General features: G+C 45.5%; 1 protein-coding gene across 1 annotated transcript in view; it reads left to right on the top strand.

The window, feature by feature from the left end:
• LOC110504653 (autophagy-related protein 2 homolog A) overlaps positions 1 to 15960 on the top strand; it is a 45017-nt gene that overhangs the window by 18202 nt on the left and 10855 nt on the right. Inside the window, exons 25-29 of the mRNA XM_036969695.1 lie at positions 1874 to 1944; positions 2053 to 2129; positions 7331 to 7501; positions 7678 to 7804; positions 7982 to 8208. Of these exons, the coding sequence (XP_036825590.1) occupies positions 1874 to 1944; positions 2053 to 2129; positions 7331 to 7501; positions 7678 to 7804; positions 7982 to 8208 (673 nt within the window). The remainder of the gene's footprint in view (positions 1 to 1873; positions 1945 to 2052; positions 2130 to 7330; positions 7502 to 7677; positions 7805 to 7981; positions 8209 to 15960) is intronic.

Genomic DNA, 15960 nt, shown 5'->3' with positions numbered 1-15960 from the left:
ATGACAGATGCTACGCTACAGGACTGTTTTAATATGTTCCGGGATTCATCCAATGGCATTGAGTATACCACCTCAGTCACTGGCTTCATCAATAAGTGCATCGGCAGTGATCATACGTACATATCCCAACCAGAATTAATGGGTTACAGGCAACATCCGCAACGAATTAAAGGCTAGAGCTGCCGCTTTCAATGACTGAGACACTAATCCGGATGCTTATAAGAAATCCCGCGATGCCCTCAGACGAACCATCAAACAGGCATAGCGTCAATACAGGACTAAGATTGAATCCTACTACACCGGCTCTGATGCTCGCCTGATGTGGCAAGGCCACAAGTTTCCCAGTGACGCAAGCCTACCAGACAAGCTAAATTACTTTTTATGCTCGCTTCGAGGCAAGCAACACTAAAGCATTCATGAGAGCATCAGCTGTTCCGGATGACTGTGTGATAACGCTCTCCGTAGCCGATGTGAGCAAGACTTTTTAAACAGGTTAACATTCACAAGGCTGCAGGGCCAGACGGAATACCGGGACGTGTACTCAGACGTGCGCGGACCAATTGGTGTCTTCACTGATATTTTCAACCTCTCCCTGACCGAGTCTGTAATACCTACATGTTTCAAGCAGACCACCATAGTCCCTGTGCCCAAGAGAACTAAGGTAAACTCCTCCCTCTGCAACTGGATCCTGGACTTCCTGACGGGCCGCCCCCAGGTGGTAAGGGTAGGCAACAACACATCTGCGCGCGCTGATCCTCTACACGGGGTCCTCTCAGGAGTGTGTGCTTAGTTCCCTCCTGTACACCCTGTTTACCCACGACTGCGTGGCCAAGCACAATTCCAATGCCATCTTTGTTTGCTGACGACACAACAGTGGTAATCCTGATCACCGACAATGATGAGACGGCCTATAGGGAGGAGGTCTAAGACCTGGCAGTGTGGTGCCAGGAGAACAACCTCTCCTTCAACTTGAGCAAGTCAAAGGAGCTGATCGTGGACTACAGGAAAAGGAGGGCCGAACATGCCCCCATTCACATCGACAGGGCTGTAGTGGGGCAGGTCAAGAGTTTCAAGTTCGTGGTCCAAACACCAAGACAGTCATGAAGACGGCACGACAACACATTTGCCCCCTCAGGAGAAAAAAAATGATTTGGCATGGGTCCCCAGATCCTCAAAGTTCTACAGCTGCACCATCGAGAGCATCTGACAGGTTGCATCACCTGGTATGGCAACTGCTCGGCATCTGACCGTAAGGCGTTACAGAGGGTAGTGCATACGGCCCAGTACATAACTGGGGCCAAGCACAGGACCTATATACAAGGCGGTGTCAGAGGAAGGCCCAAAATATTGTCAAAGACCCAAGTCGTAGACTGTTCTCTTTGCTACCGCACGGCAAGCGTTAACAGAGCGTCAATTCTAGGTCCAAAAGGCTCCTTAACAACAGCTACTCCCAAGCCATAAGTCTCCTGAACAGCTAATCAAATGGCTACCCGGACTATTTACATTACACTGCTGCTACTCACTGTTTTTATTATCTATGCAAAGTCACTTTACTCCTACCTACATGTACAAATGACCTCGACTGACCTGTACCCCTGCACATTGACTCGGTATCGGTACCCCCTGTATATAGCCTCGTTATTTTATTATGTTACTTTTTATTTCTTTTTTTCTTTAGTTTTTCTTGAACTGCATTATTGGTTAAGGGCAAGTAAGCATTTCACAGTACTTAGCGCATGTGACAAAATAATGTTTGATTAGAAATGTGTAGAATTGCAGGACGGGGACGGGGACTGGGACGGGGACTGGGACGGGGGGGGTTAGGAATAACCTAATAGTTGGCTATTGAAGTTTGATGGTATTTCCTCCTCAGGTTTATCCTGGATGATTCTGCCTTGTTTCTCTCTGATAAGTGTGAAAGTGACGTAGTGGACCTGAGACGAGGTATGACTCATAATTAACTGTACCGTGTGTGCGTGTGTACATCTACATCTGACTGTGTTTGCAGTTCTAATGCTCTCTCTTTCTCTCTCTCGCTCTTTCTCTCCTCAGACTATGTGTGTGTTCTGGATATTGATCTGCTAGAGCTGGCCATCACCACATGGAAAGGAAGTGATATTGGGAAACTGGTAAGTTCTTAGCCTGACAATTTTATGTGATTACACATCTGTCGGTGTGTTTGAACTCAAATCTACGTTCTCTTTAGTTCTTCTTACCTCTTCTCCTCGCCAGCGAGATGACGCTCGACGGAGAAGGGTGACAACTTACGAGTTCTAACCGAACTTTGCTAATTAGTTACTTTTATTTTGTTGATCTTTTTTGTACAAAAAGTTCATACTATCACATATCAAATGTTAATATTTACATACACATATTTAGCAGATGTTCTTGCGGGTGTACCGAAATGCTTGTGGACATCAGATCGACAGTTAGTAACCTCGATTTCGACTTCAAATATAACTTCAACTACCACAGCAGTTCCACTGTTTATACCAGACCCTGTTCCATGAGCCACCAAAACAATGCAGGAGTCCTGGTGAAATTAAGGTGAAGAGAGAACCGAATGGCGCTCCCCTCCATTCTATTGGCAAATGTCCAGTCACTCGAGAATAAGACGTATGAGCTTTTTTTCGAGAGTCTCCTGTCAGAGCGGAGAGTCTCCTGTCAGAGCGGAGAGTCTCCTGTCAGAGCGGAGAGTCTCCTGTCAGAGCGGAGAGTCTCCTGTCAGAGCGGAGAGTCTCCTGTCAGAGCGGAGAGTCTCCTGTCAGAGCGGAGAGTCTCCTGTCAGAGCGACTTGAAAAGCTGCAATATTATGTCTTACTGAAACGTAGCTGGATGATGACGCAATGCACGTAGTACTCTGTGGATTCTCCATGCAGCGGAAGAGTTCTCATTCGTAATTACCACGGCTGTCGACATCATGCCCCAAGCAAACACCCCTCTGGCCCTCAACAAACTGTATGGGGCCATAAACAAGAAACACTGCCTCTGGGTGAGCGGTTTCTTGTTTGTTTATGGCCCCATACAGTTTGTTGAGGGCCAGATGGGTGTTTGCTTGGGGCATGATGTCGACAGCCGTGGTAATTACGAATGAGACCTCTCTTTAGAATTAAACTTTAAACTTTTTACTTCGCTTCTACCAACGTCTCCTGTGTCACTAGGGGCGCTAAAACTCCAGACCACTTTTATTCTACCCAGAGAAAGGCATACATGACCCTCCCTCGTCATCCCTTTGGTAAATCTGACCATGACTCCATTCCAGTGATATCAGTGATGCACTCAATATAGAAGTGATTGGATAGCATTGAGGAGTTTACAACAACAGTCACAGGCTACATCAATAAGTGCAAAGACGATGTCGTCCCCACAGTGACTATAAGAACTTATCCAAACCAAAAACTATGGAATACAGGGCCTCCCGGGTGGCGCAGTGGTGTAAGGCACTGCATCGCAGTGCCACCAGAGATTCTGCTTTCGAGCCCAGGCTCTGTCACAGCCGGCAACGCACAATTGGCCCAGCTTGTTCCGTGTTAGGGACGTTTTGGCTGGCAGGGATATCCTTGTCTCATCGCGCACTAGCGACTCCTGTGGCGGGCCGGGTGCAGTGCACGCTGACCAGGTTGCCAGGTGTACGGTGTTTCCTCCGACACATTGGTGCGGCTGGCTTCTGGGTTGGATGTGTGTTGTGTCAAGAAGCAGTGCGGTTGGGTTGTGTTTCGGAGGACGTGGGTTGTGTTTCGACCTTCTCCTCACCCGAGTCCGTGCGGGAGTTGCAGCGATGGATACCACGAAATTGGAGAGATAAAAGTGGTAAAAAAAAGAAATGAAAATACTACTGCGACGCAAACAGAGTTACACATGGATTAAACAAACGGACAGTCAATAACACAATAGAAAAATACAGTGTGTGCAAATGAGGTAATATTAGGGAGGTAAGGCAATTAATAGGCCGTAATGGCGAAGTAATTACAATTTAGCAATTAAAAACTGGTGTGATAGATGTGCAAGTAGAGATACTGGGGTGCAAAGGAGGAAAAAATAATAACAGGTGCAGGTGCAATGATATGTGAGCTGTATGGGGCCATTAAATGTACAGTAGGAGGAAGGTGGAACCCGATTACACCGGGTCTGATGCTCATCGTATGTGGCAGGGTTTGCAGACAATAACGGATTACAAAGGCAGACCCACCCATGAGATGTCCTGTGATTTTATTTTTGATTTAACCTTTATTTAACTAGGCAAGTCAGATAAGAACAAATTCTTATTTATGATCACGGCCTACCGGGGAACAGTGGGTTAACTGCCTTGTTCAGAATGACAGATTTTTACCTTGTCAGCTCGGGGATTCAATCCAGCAACCTTTCGGTTACTGGGCCAACGCTCTAACCACTTGCTCGCTTCGAGGAATACAACACTGGGTCTCGCTGCCGGGCAAGATGGAATACGAGGTCGCGTTGTCAAAGCATGAGCAGACCAGCTGGCAAGTGATTCATGGACATTTATTTAGAGCAATTTTTTTTGTCTTTATTTTTTAACTCCTTTCTCGTGATATCCAATTGCGATCCAATTCCAATCTTGTCTCATCGCTGCAAGTCCCCAACGGTCTCGGGAAAGGCGAATGTCGAGTCATGCATCCTCAGAAACATGACCAGCCAAACCGCGCTTCTTAACACCCGCCCACTTAACTCTGAAGCCAGCTGCACCAAGGAGTCAGCCTGCAGGCGCCCGGCCTTGGCCCTGGATGAGAGCAGTGGTGCAGTTGTTGATATTCTTACGAGACATAACCCCAGACTTTGAAATTACAGAGGAGCTTGCTTCAGTGCAGTCAATGAAGAGCACAACCACAGGGAAAGATTCATTGGAGGAGGTTAATAAGTGTGTGCACCAAAGCTGGGACTGAGTTTTGAAAAGTTATCCAGTGTGACCACTGATGGGTGCCCAAACGTGACAGGAAAAAACACTGTCCTTTTGAAAAGGATACAATATCAAGTAGATGAGCTGAACCAGGATCAGCAAATTATTTTCCTGCATTGCATTATTCATGAGGAGGTTCTCTGTAAATGTGTTCTGAAAATGAGCCATGTTGTGGATACAGTCACTAAAGTGGTAAACTTCATAAGAGAAATCTTTAAACCACAGGCAGTTTGTCTCTTCTAACAGTGAGACCGAGTAGGGGAGATCTGCATGACCCGACAACACAAACGTGAGATGGCGAAGGTGCTTAAAAGGGTGTGGGACCTGAAGTCGGAGATTGCTGAGTTTTTGAAAATGAAATAAAAAAACATTTCGATTTCCCTCGACTGCAAGATAAAGAATGGTTGGCTGATTTTTCCTTCTCTGTGGACATCATGGCCCTCATGAATTAACTGAATTCCAAACTACAAGGGAAGGGCCTTTTTTGCACATCAAATGTACAGCCTTGTCAAAGCCTCCAAGGGAAAATTACTCCTCCTGACCGACCTGCCAAGTAGAAGCCAACAATCTCTCCCACCTTCCGACACTACTAGTCTGTTCCCTATCAGATGACCTTCCGACACTACTAGTCTGTTCCCTATCAGATGACCTTCCGACACTACTAGTCTGTTCCCTATCAGATGACCTTCCGACACTACTAGTCTGTTCCCTATCAGATGACCTTCCAACACTACTAGTCTGTTCCCTATCAGATGACCTTCCGACACTACTAGTCTGTTCCCTATCAGATGACCTTCCGACACTACTAGTCTGTTCCCTATCAGATGACCAGCGGGAGAAGTATACATCACTGCTGCGTGCTTTGAACTGTGAGTTTTCTCGTCATTTTAAGGATTTCAAAGTGTTGGAAAATGACATCCTCTCCTTTCACCTTCAATGTGGATAACGCTCCCACTGACCTGCAACTCGAGTTTCTCGATCTTCAGTCTGATGCTTGGAGAACTACTCAAAACAATGTCACTGCCGAGGTTCTATGCATCTCTCGATGAACAAAACTTTCCAAAGATTATGTTCAGAAGATGTTTGGTTCAACCTATGTATGTGAACAGACATTTTCAGTGATGAAATCTAAGTCAAGGCACAGATCATCTCTTATTGACTCTCACCTCTCAGCAATCCTGCGCATAGCGACATCAGAAACTATACTTTCACTGCTCTAGTCAATGCCCATCAGACTTCACTCCTCACACCGATTGAGTAGTTTAAATATAATGTTGAGCTCTCTCTCTTTCTTGTCTTTTTGTGCATACCCGTTAACAAGAGTTCTGTCCGTGGTGGTGAATGCACAGTGTACTTTTCCTTCAATGCAGTTCATTGCATGTTTAATAATGAAAATACCTACCAAAAGGAGGACATGGATATGGTTTATTTCTGTGCATGTTAAAAAATGTAAAATAAGTAGCATATCTGGACATGATTTACAGTAGATATATCTGTCAACATAGTCATGCATATGATGTATAATCCTGTAATATGATTCTGGCCCTCCATGGAAAATAATTGCCCAGGCCTGCCCTAGACCCACTCCAATTCGCATACTGCCCCAACAGATCCTCAGATGATGCAATCTCAATTGCACTTCACACTGCCCTCTCCCACCTTGACAAGAGGGGAAGTAACTGTGAGAATCCTGTTCATAGACTACAGCTCAGCATTCAACACTATAATCCCCTCCAAGCTCATCACCAAGCTAGGGATCCTGGAACTGAACCCCTCCCTCTGCAACTGGATCCTGGACTTCCCGATGGGCCAACCTCAGGTGTTGAGGGTAGGCAACAACACCTCTGCCACGCTGACCCTCAACACTGAGGCCCCTCAGGGGTGTGTACTTAGTCCCCTTCTGTACTCCCTGTTCGCCCATGACTGTGTGGCTACTTTTTACTCCATACATTTTCCCTGACACCCAAAGTACTCGTTACATTTTGAATGCTTAGCAGGACAGGGAAATGGTCCAATACACATACTTATTACTGCTTCTGGAGGACTTACCAAACACACATGCTTTGTTTGTAAATTATGTCTGTGTGCTGTAGTGTGCCGTCTGGTTTGCTTAATATAAGCAATTTGAAACTATTAATACTTTTACTTTTGATACTTAAGTATATTTAAAACAAAATTATTTTACTTTTACTCAAGTAGTAATTTACTGGGGGACTTTCACTTTTACTTGAGTCAATTTCTTTTAAGGGATCTTTACTTTTACTCAATTATGACAATTGGGTACTTTTTCCACAACTGCGTGTAAAAAAGTATTTCAAGGTAAAGTGTCCACCAGTTGTTTTTGGCGCATGTGACAAAAATTGTTATTTGATTTCTATTCCAATCTCCTCACCTTCTTTCGGTCTCTTCCCCTAGTCCCAACCTCTGTTTGAGCTGCGTTGCTCCAACAACGTGGTCCACCTCCACACCTGTGCTGACTCCTGTGCTGCCCTGGTCAACATGCTGCAGTACCTGGTGTCCCAGGGAGACCTGCACCCGCCCCCCCGACACACATCACCCACTGAGATTGCTGGACAGAAGCTGCCGGTAAGACAGACAGGCCAGTAGACCAATAGACTAGTAAACTAGTATAATATTACCTTTAAGGTCTGGAACAGATTTTGTATGAACAAATGAAGAAAATGAAACTGTGTAGCGACTGGAAAGGAGCCTATCTGAACCTCTCAACTATCTGTTTTCTGTCTATATGTGACTTGTTTTAGTTGTCAGAAAGTCCCGCCTCCTTGCCACCCTGCCTTCCAGCTGAGACTGCTGAGATCAACCAGTATGATCTCCTTGATGCTTTGATTGACACAGAGAGGAGCCATCCAGATGAGGATATGGACTCAGGTAAAACGGAGTATTAAATGATAGTGTAGTTCAATATCTCCAATTATAAATCCCTTCTGTACATTTGATAGATGAAATGGATGCCATTAGCTATTCCTGTGTGTGTTTCCTATTTCTAGTGCATATTAATTTTCACTGTAAAAATGGAGTCTTCTAAATGAACATTTCTATGTCTAGGATCTCCCACTGTCCCGCGGGGCTCACCTGTTTCAGTCTACCTGTTTCCTGGGGAGGACCCCAAGCTCCGCCCACCAGTTGTCATTGAGGGGGAGGAGTCAAAGCTTGACAGACTGGTAGCGACGGCCACTGAGGTGCAGGTGGATATGATGTCAGAGGAGGGCTCTGATGGTTCAGAGGACAACGAGGACTTCTGTATCCTAGAGGCTCCTGGGATGGGTATACCTGTGAGTCTGTTTCTTTATTTCATTATGTCTCTATACACTCTGTACTCTCTCGCTCTGTACTCTCTCGCTCTGTACTCTCTCGTTCTACTCTCTCTATACTCTTTCTCTATACTCTCTCTAGTCCCCCTCTATACTCTCACTCTATATATGTGTGTGTGTGTGTAAACAACAATTGTTTAGACAGATTATTTCACTTAAAATTCACTGTATCACAATTCCAGTGGGTCAGAAATTTACATACATACACTAAGTTGACTGTGCCTTTAAACAGCTTGGACAATTCCAGAAAATGATCTCATGGCTTTGGTAGCTTCTGATAGGCTAATTTACATCATTTGAGTCAATTGGAGTTGTACCTGTGGATGTATTTCAAGGCCTACCTTCAATCCCAGTGCCTCTTTGCTTGACATCATGGGAAAAGCAAAAGAAATCAGCCAAGACCTCAGAAAAAAAATTGTAGACCTCCACAAGTCTGGTTCATCCTTGGAAGCAATTTCCAAACGCCTGAAGGTACCACGTTCATCTGTACAAACAATAGTACGCAAGTGTAAACCATGGGACCACGCAGCCGTCATACCGCTCGGGAAGGAGACGCATTCTGTCTCCTAGAAATGAATGTACTTTGGTGCGAAAAGTGCAAATCAATCCCAGAACAACAAAACAACAACAAAAAGGACCTTGTGAAGATGCTGGAGGAAACAGGTACAAACGTTTCAATATCCACAGTAAAACAAGTTCTATATCGACATAACCTGAAAGGCCGCTCAGCAAGGAAGAAGCCACTGCTCCAAAACTGCCATAAAAAAGCCAGACTACGGTTTGCAACTGCACATGGGGACAAAGATCGTACTTTTTGGAGAGATGTCCTCTGGTCTGATTAAACAAAAATAGAACTGTTCGGCAATAATGACTATCGTTATGTTTGGAGGAAAAAAGTGGGAGGATTGCAAGCCAAAGAAAACCATCCCAACCGTGAAGCACAGAGGTGGCAGCATCATGTTGTGGGGGTGCTTTGCTGCAGGAGGGACTGGTGCACTTTACAAAATAGATGGCATCATGAGGGAGTATGATGTGGATATATTGAAGTAACATCTCAAGACATCAGTCAGGAAGTTAAAGCTTGGTCGCAAATGGTTCTTCCAAATGGACAATGACCCCAAGCATACTTCCAAAGTTGTCAATTTCTTAACGACAACAAATTCAAGGTATTGGAGTGGCCACCACAAAGCCCTGACCTCAATCCTATTGAACATTTGTTGGCAGAACTGAAAAAGTGTGTGTGAGCAAGGAGGCCTACAAACCTGACTCAGTTACACCAGCTCTGTCAGGAGGAATGGGCCAAAATTCACCCAATGTATTGTGGGAAGCTTGTGGGAGGCTACTCGAAAGTTAAACAATTTAAAGGCAATGCTACCAAATACAAATTAAGTGTATTTAATGCCATGTCTTTGGCATCATTAATTTGATGACTGTTATTTTATCAAATCAATTCTCTAATTATTATTACGTGATTAAACTAATCATGTAAATGTAATTAACTAGGAAGTTGGGGCACCAAGGAAAATCTTCAGATTACAAAGTTAGAATTTTCCTAATATAACTCTTCAGATATTTTAATATATGATCAATTAGTCTTCTAATTATTATTCTTTACGTTACGTTAGTCTCATTCCAAACATCGTAAATGGTTGGTTATCTGCACGAACCCAGCCTTTACTATGAATCATCCATGCACAAATTGTCTTAATCATTTATTTACTAACTAAATTATGACAGAAATGCATAAACAAACAAACAGTGGATATGGTTACAAGGAAATGATAGGAGAGGTTCCCTAGTGGGCTAAGCCGATATAACGGCTTGGTGGACAAAGTGAAGTGGGTGTGGACTGAGAAGGGTGCGAAAGACAAATGCAGTCACTACACAGTTGATAATTATATTAATTTAAATTCTAATCCTTTGCTCATGAAAGCTCACTCATTCGGGAATAATTGCAATCAATATATATTTACGCCCAGTGTGTCGTCGTGATCTCTGTTGGAATCGTCCGTCTTTCTGTTGGAAAGTTTATCTGCGCGTCTCTCTCTCTGCTTTCCTAAAGTCTTTCGTGGTTAGAATGTATACTTCACAGTACCATTCTTCCAAGATGGCGTAGCAGTCAGGTGTCTTTGTCCTGTCCCTTGTATATATCTTTATACATATTTTTCTTCGCATATCTTTAAAAAATATTTAAAGAAATAAAACCAACTTCTAAATACTCTCCTGCAACCCGCCTCACCCAATGTGGCGTGGATCTGCTTTTTTTTCTAAAGTATTTATATTTACTTTGGATCTGGAATCTCTCAACTGAAGCTAGCCAGCTATCAGTTAGCAAACCATTGCTAGCGGTCATTAGCTAACCTTTTGCTCGGAAAGCTCTCGCCAGTTCGAACAACGTGACTCAAACCAGAGCATAACGGACCTATTTCTCCCCATATCCCGGATTCCTACCGCAAACACTTAACATTTTCATCTGGATCTTCGCAACTAGCTAACCGCAATCCCGGGTGACCACTCCGGAGCAAGCACCAATTAGCCTGAAGCTAGCCCGGCCAGGGCTCCTGTGCTACCACCGAAGCCCATTCCTGGGCTACAATATCCGGTCCCCTTCTACTGCCGGTACGGGGCACGGAACCCCGCCGATCCTCTACGACTGGAATACCAACATAATCTGCCTGAGGATTCCAACAGGCCCCTCAGGCGCGACGCCCGCTGAAGGCCCATTCTACTAACCTGCTAGGCCTGCTATCTACTTAGAGCTACTTGGAACCCCACTAATCCACGACTGGTCTATCGCCGTCACCGCACGAAGAGGCAAAAACAGACTTACCCCCATTGCGATGTCCCGCAAAGGCTAACTTGCCTGCCCCGGTCTGCTAACTGCTTGCTTGCCTGCCCCGGTCTGCTAACTGCTTGCTTGCCTGCCCCGGTCTGCTAACTGCTTGCTTGCCTGCCCCGGTCTGCTAACTGCTAGCTTGCTTGCCCCGGTCTGCTAACTGCTAGCTTGCTTGCCCCAGTCTGCTAACTGCTAACTTGCCTGCCCCGGTCTGCTAACTGCTAGCTTCTTTAGCCCCGGCCTACTAATTGTTAGCGTGTTCGCATCGGCCTTCTAACTGTCTGAATCGCCGTGTCCCCAGTCAGCCCAACCACTCACTGGACCCATATGTTCACTTGGCTACGCATGCCTCTCTCTAATATCAATATGCCTTGTCCATTACTGTCCTGGTTAGTGATTACTGTCTTATTTGCCTGTAGATCCTCTAGCCCTGCTCAATATGCCTTAACCAACCATGTTGTTCCACCTCCTACATATGCAATGACATCAACTGGTTTAAACATATTTAGAGACTATATCTCTCTCATCATTACTCAATGCCTAGGTTTACCTCCAATGTACTCACATCCCACCTTACCTTTGTCTGTACACTATGCCTTGAATCCATGCTATCGTGCCCAGAAACCTGCTCCTTTTACCCTCTGTTCCAAACGTGCTAGACGGCCAGTTCTCCTCTGTTACTCTGGTGATGTAGAGGTTAATTCAGGTCCTGCAGTGCCTAGCTCCACTCCCACTCCCCAGGTGCTCCCATTTGTTGACTTCTGTAACCGTAAAAGCCTTGGTTTCATGCATGTTAACATTAGAAGCCTACTCCCTAAGTTTGTATTACTCACTGCTTTAGCGCACTCTGCCAACCCGGATGTCTTAGCTGTGTCTGAATCCTGGCTTAGGAAAACCACCAAAAACCCTGAAATCGCTAACTATAACATTTTCTGCCAAGATAGAACTGCCAAAGGTGGCGGTGTTGCAATCTACTGCAAAGATATACAGAACTCTGCAGGCTTACTATCAAAGTCTGTACCCCAAACAATTCGAGATTCTACTTCTAAAAATGCACCTTTCCAGAAACAAGTCTCTCACTGTTGCCGCTTGCTATAGACCTCCCTCTGCCAACAGCTGTGCCCTCGATACCATATGTGAATTGATTGCCCCCCATCTATCTTCTGAGCTCGTGCTACTAGATTACCTAAACTGGGACATGCTTAACACCCCGGCCATCCTACAATCCAAGTTGGATGACCTCAATCTCACACAAATTATCAATGAACCTACCAGGTACAACTCCAAATCCGTAAACAACACGGGCCAAATCCGTAAGCACGTCATCCTAACTAACTCGCCCTCCAAATACACATCTGCTGTTTTCAATCAAGATCTCAGCGATCACTTTATAACTTTAGTCCGTCCCCTCGCCCCTACCTGGGCTCGAACCAGGGACCCTCTGCACACAGACAACAGTCACCCACGAAGCATCGTTACCCATCGCTCCACAAAAGCCGCGGCCCTTGCAGAGCAAGGGGAACCACTACGTCAAGGTCTCAGAGCATGTGACGTCACCGATTGAAACGCTATTAGCGTGCAACACCGCTAACTAGCTAGCCATTTCACATCGGTTACACTTGCATCCGTAATGGGTCTGCGACCAAACGACCACCCCTCATCACTGTCAAACGCTCCCTAAAACACTTCTGCGAGCAGGCCTTTCTAATTCACCTGGCTGGGGTATCCTGGAATGAACATTGACCTCATCCCGTCAGTAGATGATGCCTGGCTATTCTTTAAAAGTGCCTTCCTCACCATCTTAAATAAGCATGCCCCATTCAAAAAATGTAGAACTAGGAACAGATATAGTCCTTGGTTCACTCCAGACCTGTCTGCCCTTGACCAGCACAAAAACATCCTGTGGCGTTCTGCATTCGCATCGAATAGCCCCTGTGACATGCAACTTTTCAGGGAAGTTAGGAACAAATATACACAGGCAGTTAGGAAAGCTAAGGCTAGCTTTTTCAAACAGAAATTTGCATCCTGCAGCACAAACTCAAAAAAGTTCTGGGATACTAAAGTCCATGGAGAGTAAGAGCACCTCCTCCCAGCTGCCCACTGCTCTGAGGCTAGGAAACACTGTCACCACCAATAAATCCACAAAAATTGAGAATTTCAATAAGCATTTCTCTACAACTGGCCATGCTTTCCACCAGGCTACCCCTACCCTGGTCAACTGCCCGGCACCCTCCACAGCAACCCGCCAAAGCCCCCACCATTTCTCCTTCACCCAAATCCAGATAGCTGATGTTCTGAAAGAGCTGCAAAATCTGGACCTCTACAAATGAGCCGGGCTAGACAATCTGGGACCTCTCTTTCTAAAATTATCTGCAGAAATTGTTACAACCCCTATTACTAGCCTGTTCAACCTCTCTTTCATATCGTCTGAGATTCCCAAAGATTGGAAAGCTGCCGCGGTCATCCCCCTCTTCAAAGGGGGTGACTCTAGACCCAAACTGCTACAGACCTATATCTATCCTACCCTGTTTTTCTAAGGTCTTCGAAAGCCAAGTTAACAAACAGATTACCGACCATTTCGAATCCCACCGTACCTTCTCCGCTATGCAATCTGGTTTCAGAGCTGGTCATGCGTGCACCTCAGCCACGCTCAAGGTCCTAATCGACATCATAACCGCCATCGATAAGAGACATTACTGTGCAGCCGTATTCATCGACCTGGCCAAGGCTTTCGACTCTATCACCACATTCTTATTGGCAGACTTGACAGCCTTGGTTTCTCAAATGATTGTCTCGCTTGGTTTACCAACTACTTCTCTGATAGAGTTCAGTGTGTCAAATCAGAGGGCCTGTTGTCCGGACCTCTGGCAGTCTCTATGGTGGTACCACAGGGTTCAATACTCGGGCCGACTCTTTTCTCTGTATACATCAATGATGTCGCTCTTGCTGCTGTTGATTCTCTGATTCACCTCTACGCAGACTTCACCATTCTGTATACTTCTGGCCCCTCTCTGGACCCTGTGTTAACTAACCTCCAGACGAGCTTCAATGCCATACAACTCTCCTTCCGTGGCCTCCAACTGCTCTTAAATGCAAGTAAAACTAAATGCATGCTATTCAACCGATCACTGCCTCCACCTGCTCGCCCGTCAAGCATCACTACTCTGGACGGCTTTGACTTAGAATACGTGGACAACTACAAATACCTAGGTGTCTGGTTAGACTAAACTCTCCTTCCAGACTCACATTAAGCATCTGCAATCCAAAATTAAATCTAGAATCGGCATCCAATTTCGCAACAAAGCATCCTTCACTCATGCTGTCAAACATACCCTCGTAAAACTGACCATCCTACCGATCCTCGAATTCGGTGATGTCATCTATAAAATAGCCTACCACACTCTACTCAACAGACTGGATGCAGTCTATCACAGTGCCATTCGTTTTGTCACCAAAGCCCCATACACTACCCACCATTGCGACCTGTACGCTCTCGTTGGTTGGCCCTCGCTTCATACTCGTTGCCAAACCCACTGGCTACAGGTTATCTATAAGTCTCTGCTAGGTAAATCCCTGCCTTATCTCAGCTTACTGGTCACCATAGCAGCACCCACTCGTAGCACGCGCTCCAGCAGGTATATCTCACTGGTCACCCCCAAAGCCAATTCCTCCTTTGGTTGTCTTTCCTTCCAGTTCTCTGCTGCCAATGACTTGAACGAACTGCAAAAATCTCTGAAGCTGGAGACTCATATCTCCCTCACTAGCTTTAAGCATCAGCTGTCAGAGCAGCTCACATATCACTGCACCTGTACATAGATTGGCTGTTTACAGATGGGCTATCTACCTATCTCATCCCCATACTGTATTTATTTATTTATTTATTTATTTATTTATCTTGCTCCTTTGCACTCCAGTATATCTACTTGCACATTCATCTTCTGCACATCTACCATTCCAGTGTTTAATTGCTATATTTTAATTACTTTTTTATTGCCTTAACTCTCTTATCTTACCTCATTTGCACTCACTGTGTATATATACTTTTTTGTTTTCTTTTGTTCTACTGTATTATTGACTGTATATACTTACCTTACCTTACCTTACCTTACCTTACCCTACCCTACCCTACCCTACCCTCTCAGAGTTACACATGGAATAAACATACCCCACTCTTCCACCAAGGCACCTGCAAGTTCCCAGACATTTCTGGGGGGAATGGCCCTAGCCCTCACCCTTCGATCCAACAGTTCCCAGACGTGCTCAATGGGATTTCGATCCGGGCTTTTCGCTGGCCATGGCGGAACACTGACATTCCTGTCTTGCAGGAAATCACACACAGAAAGAGCAGTATGGCTGGTGGCATTGTCATGCTGGAGGGTCATGTCAAGATGAGCCCGCAGGAAGGGTACCACATTAGGGGGGAGGATGTCTTTCCTGTAACGCACAGCTTTAAGATTGCCTGCAATGACAACAAGCTCAGTCTGATGATGTTGTGACACACTTTCCCAGACCATGACGTACCCTCCATCTCCAAATCAATCCCGCTCCAGAGTACAGGCCTCGGTGTAATACTCATTCCTTCAACGATAAACGCAAATCCGACCATCACCCCTGGTGAGACAAAACAGCGACTCGTCAGTGAAGAGCACTTTTTGCCAGTCCTATCTGGTCCAGCGACGGTGGGTTTGTGCCCTTAGGCCACGTTGTTACTGGTGTTGTCTGATGAGGACCTGCCTTACAACAGGCCTACAAGCCCTCAGTCCAGCCTCTCTCAGCCTATTGTGGACAATCTGAGCACTGATGGAGGGATTGTGTGTTCCTGGTGTAACTCGGGTAGTTGTTGCTATCCTGTACCTGTCCCGCAGGTGTGATGTTCG

This window comes from Oncorhynchus mykiss, chromosome 31, assembly GCF_013265735.2.
Source record: "Oncorhynchus mykiss isolate Arlee chromosome 31, USDA_OmykA_1.1, whole genome shotgun sequence".
Classification (NCBI taxonomy): domain Eukaryota; kingdom Metazoa; phylum Chordata; class Actinopteri; order Salmoniformes; family Salmonidae; genus Oncorhynchus; species Oncorhynchus mykiss.
This window is presented reverse-complemented; position numbering and strand designations above follow the sequence as displayed.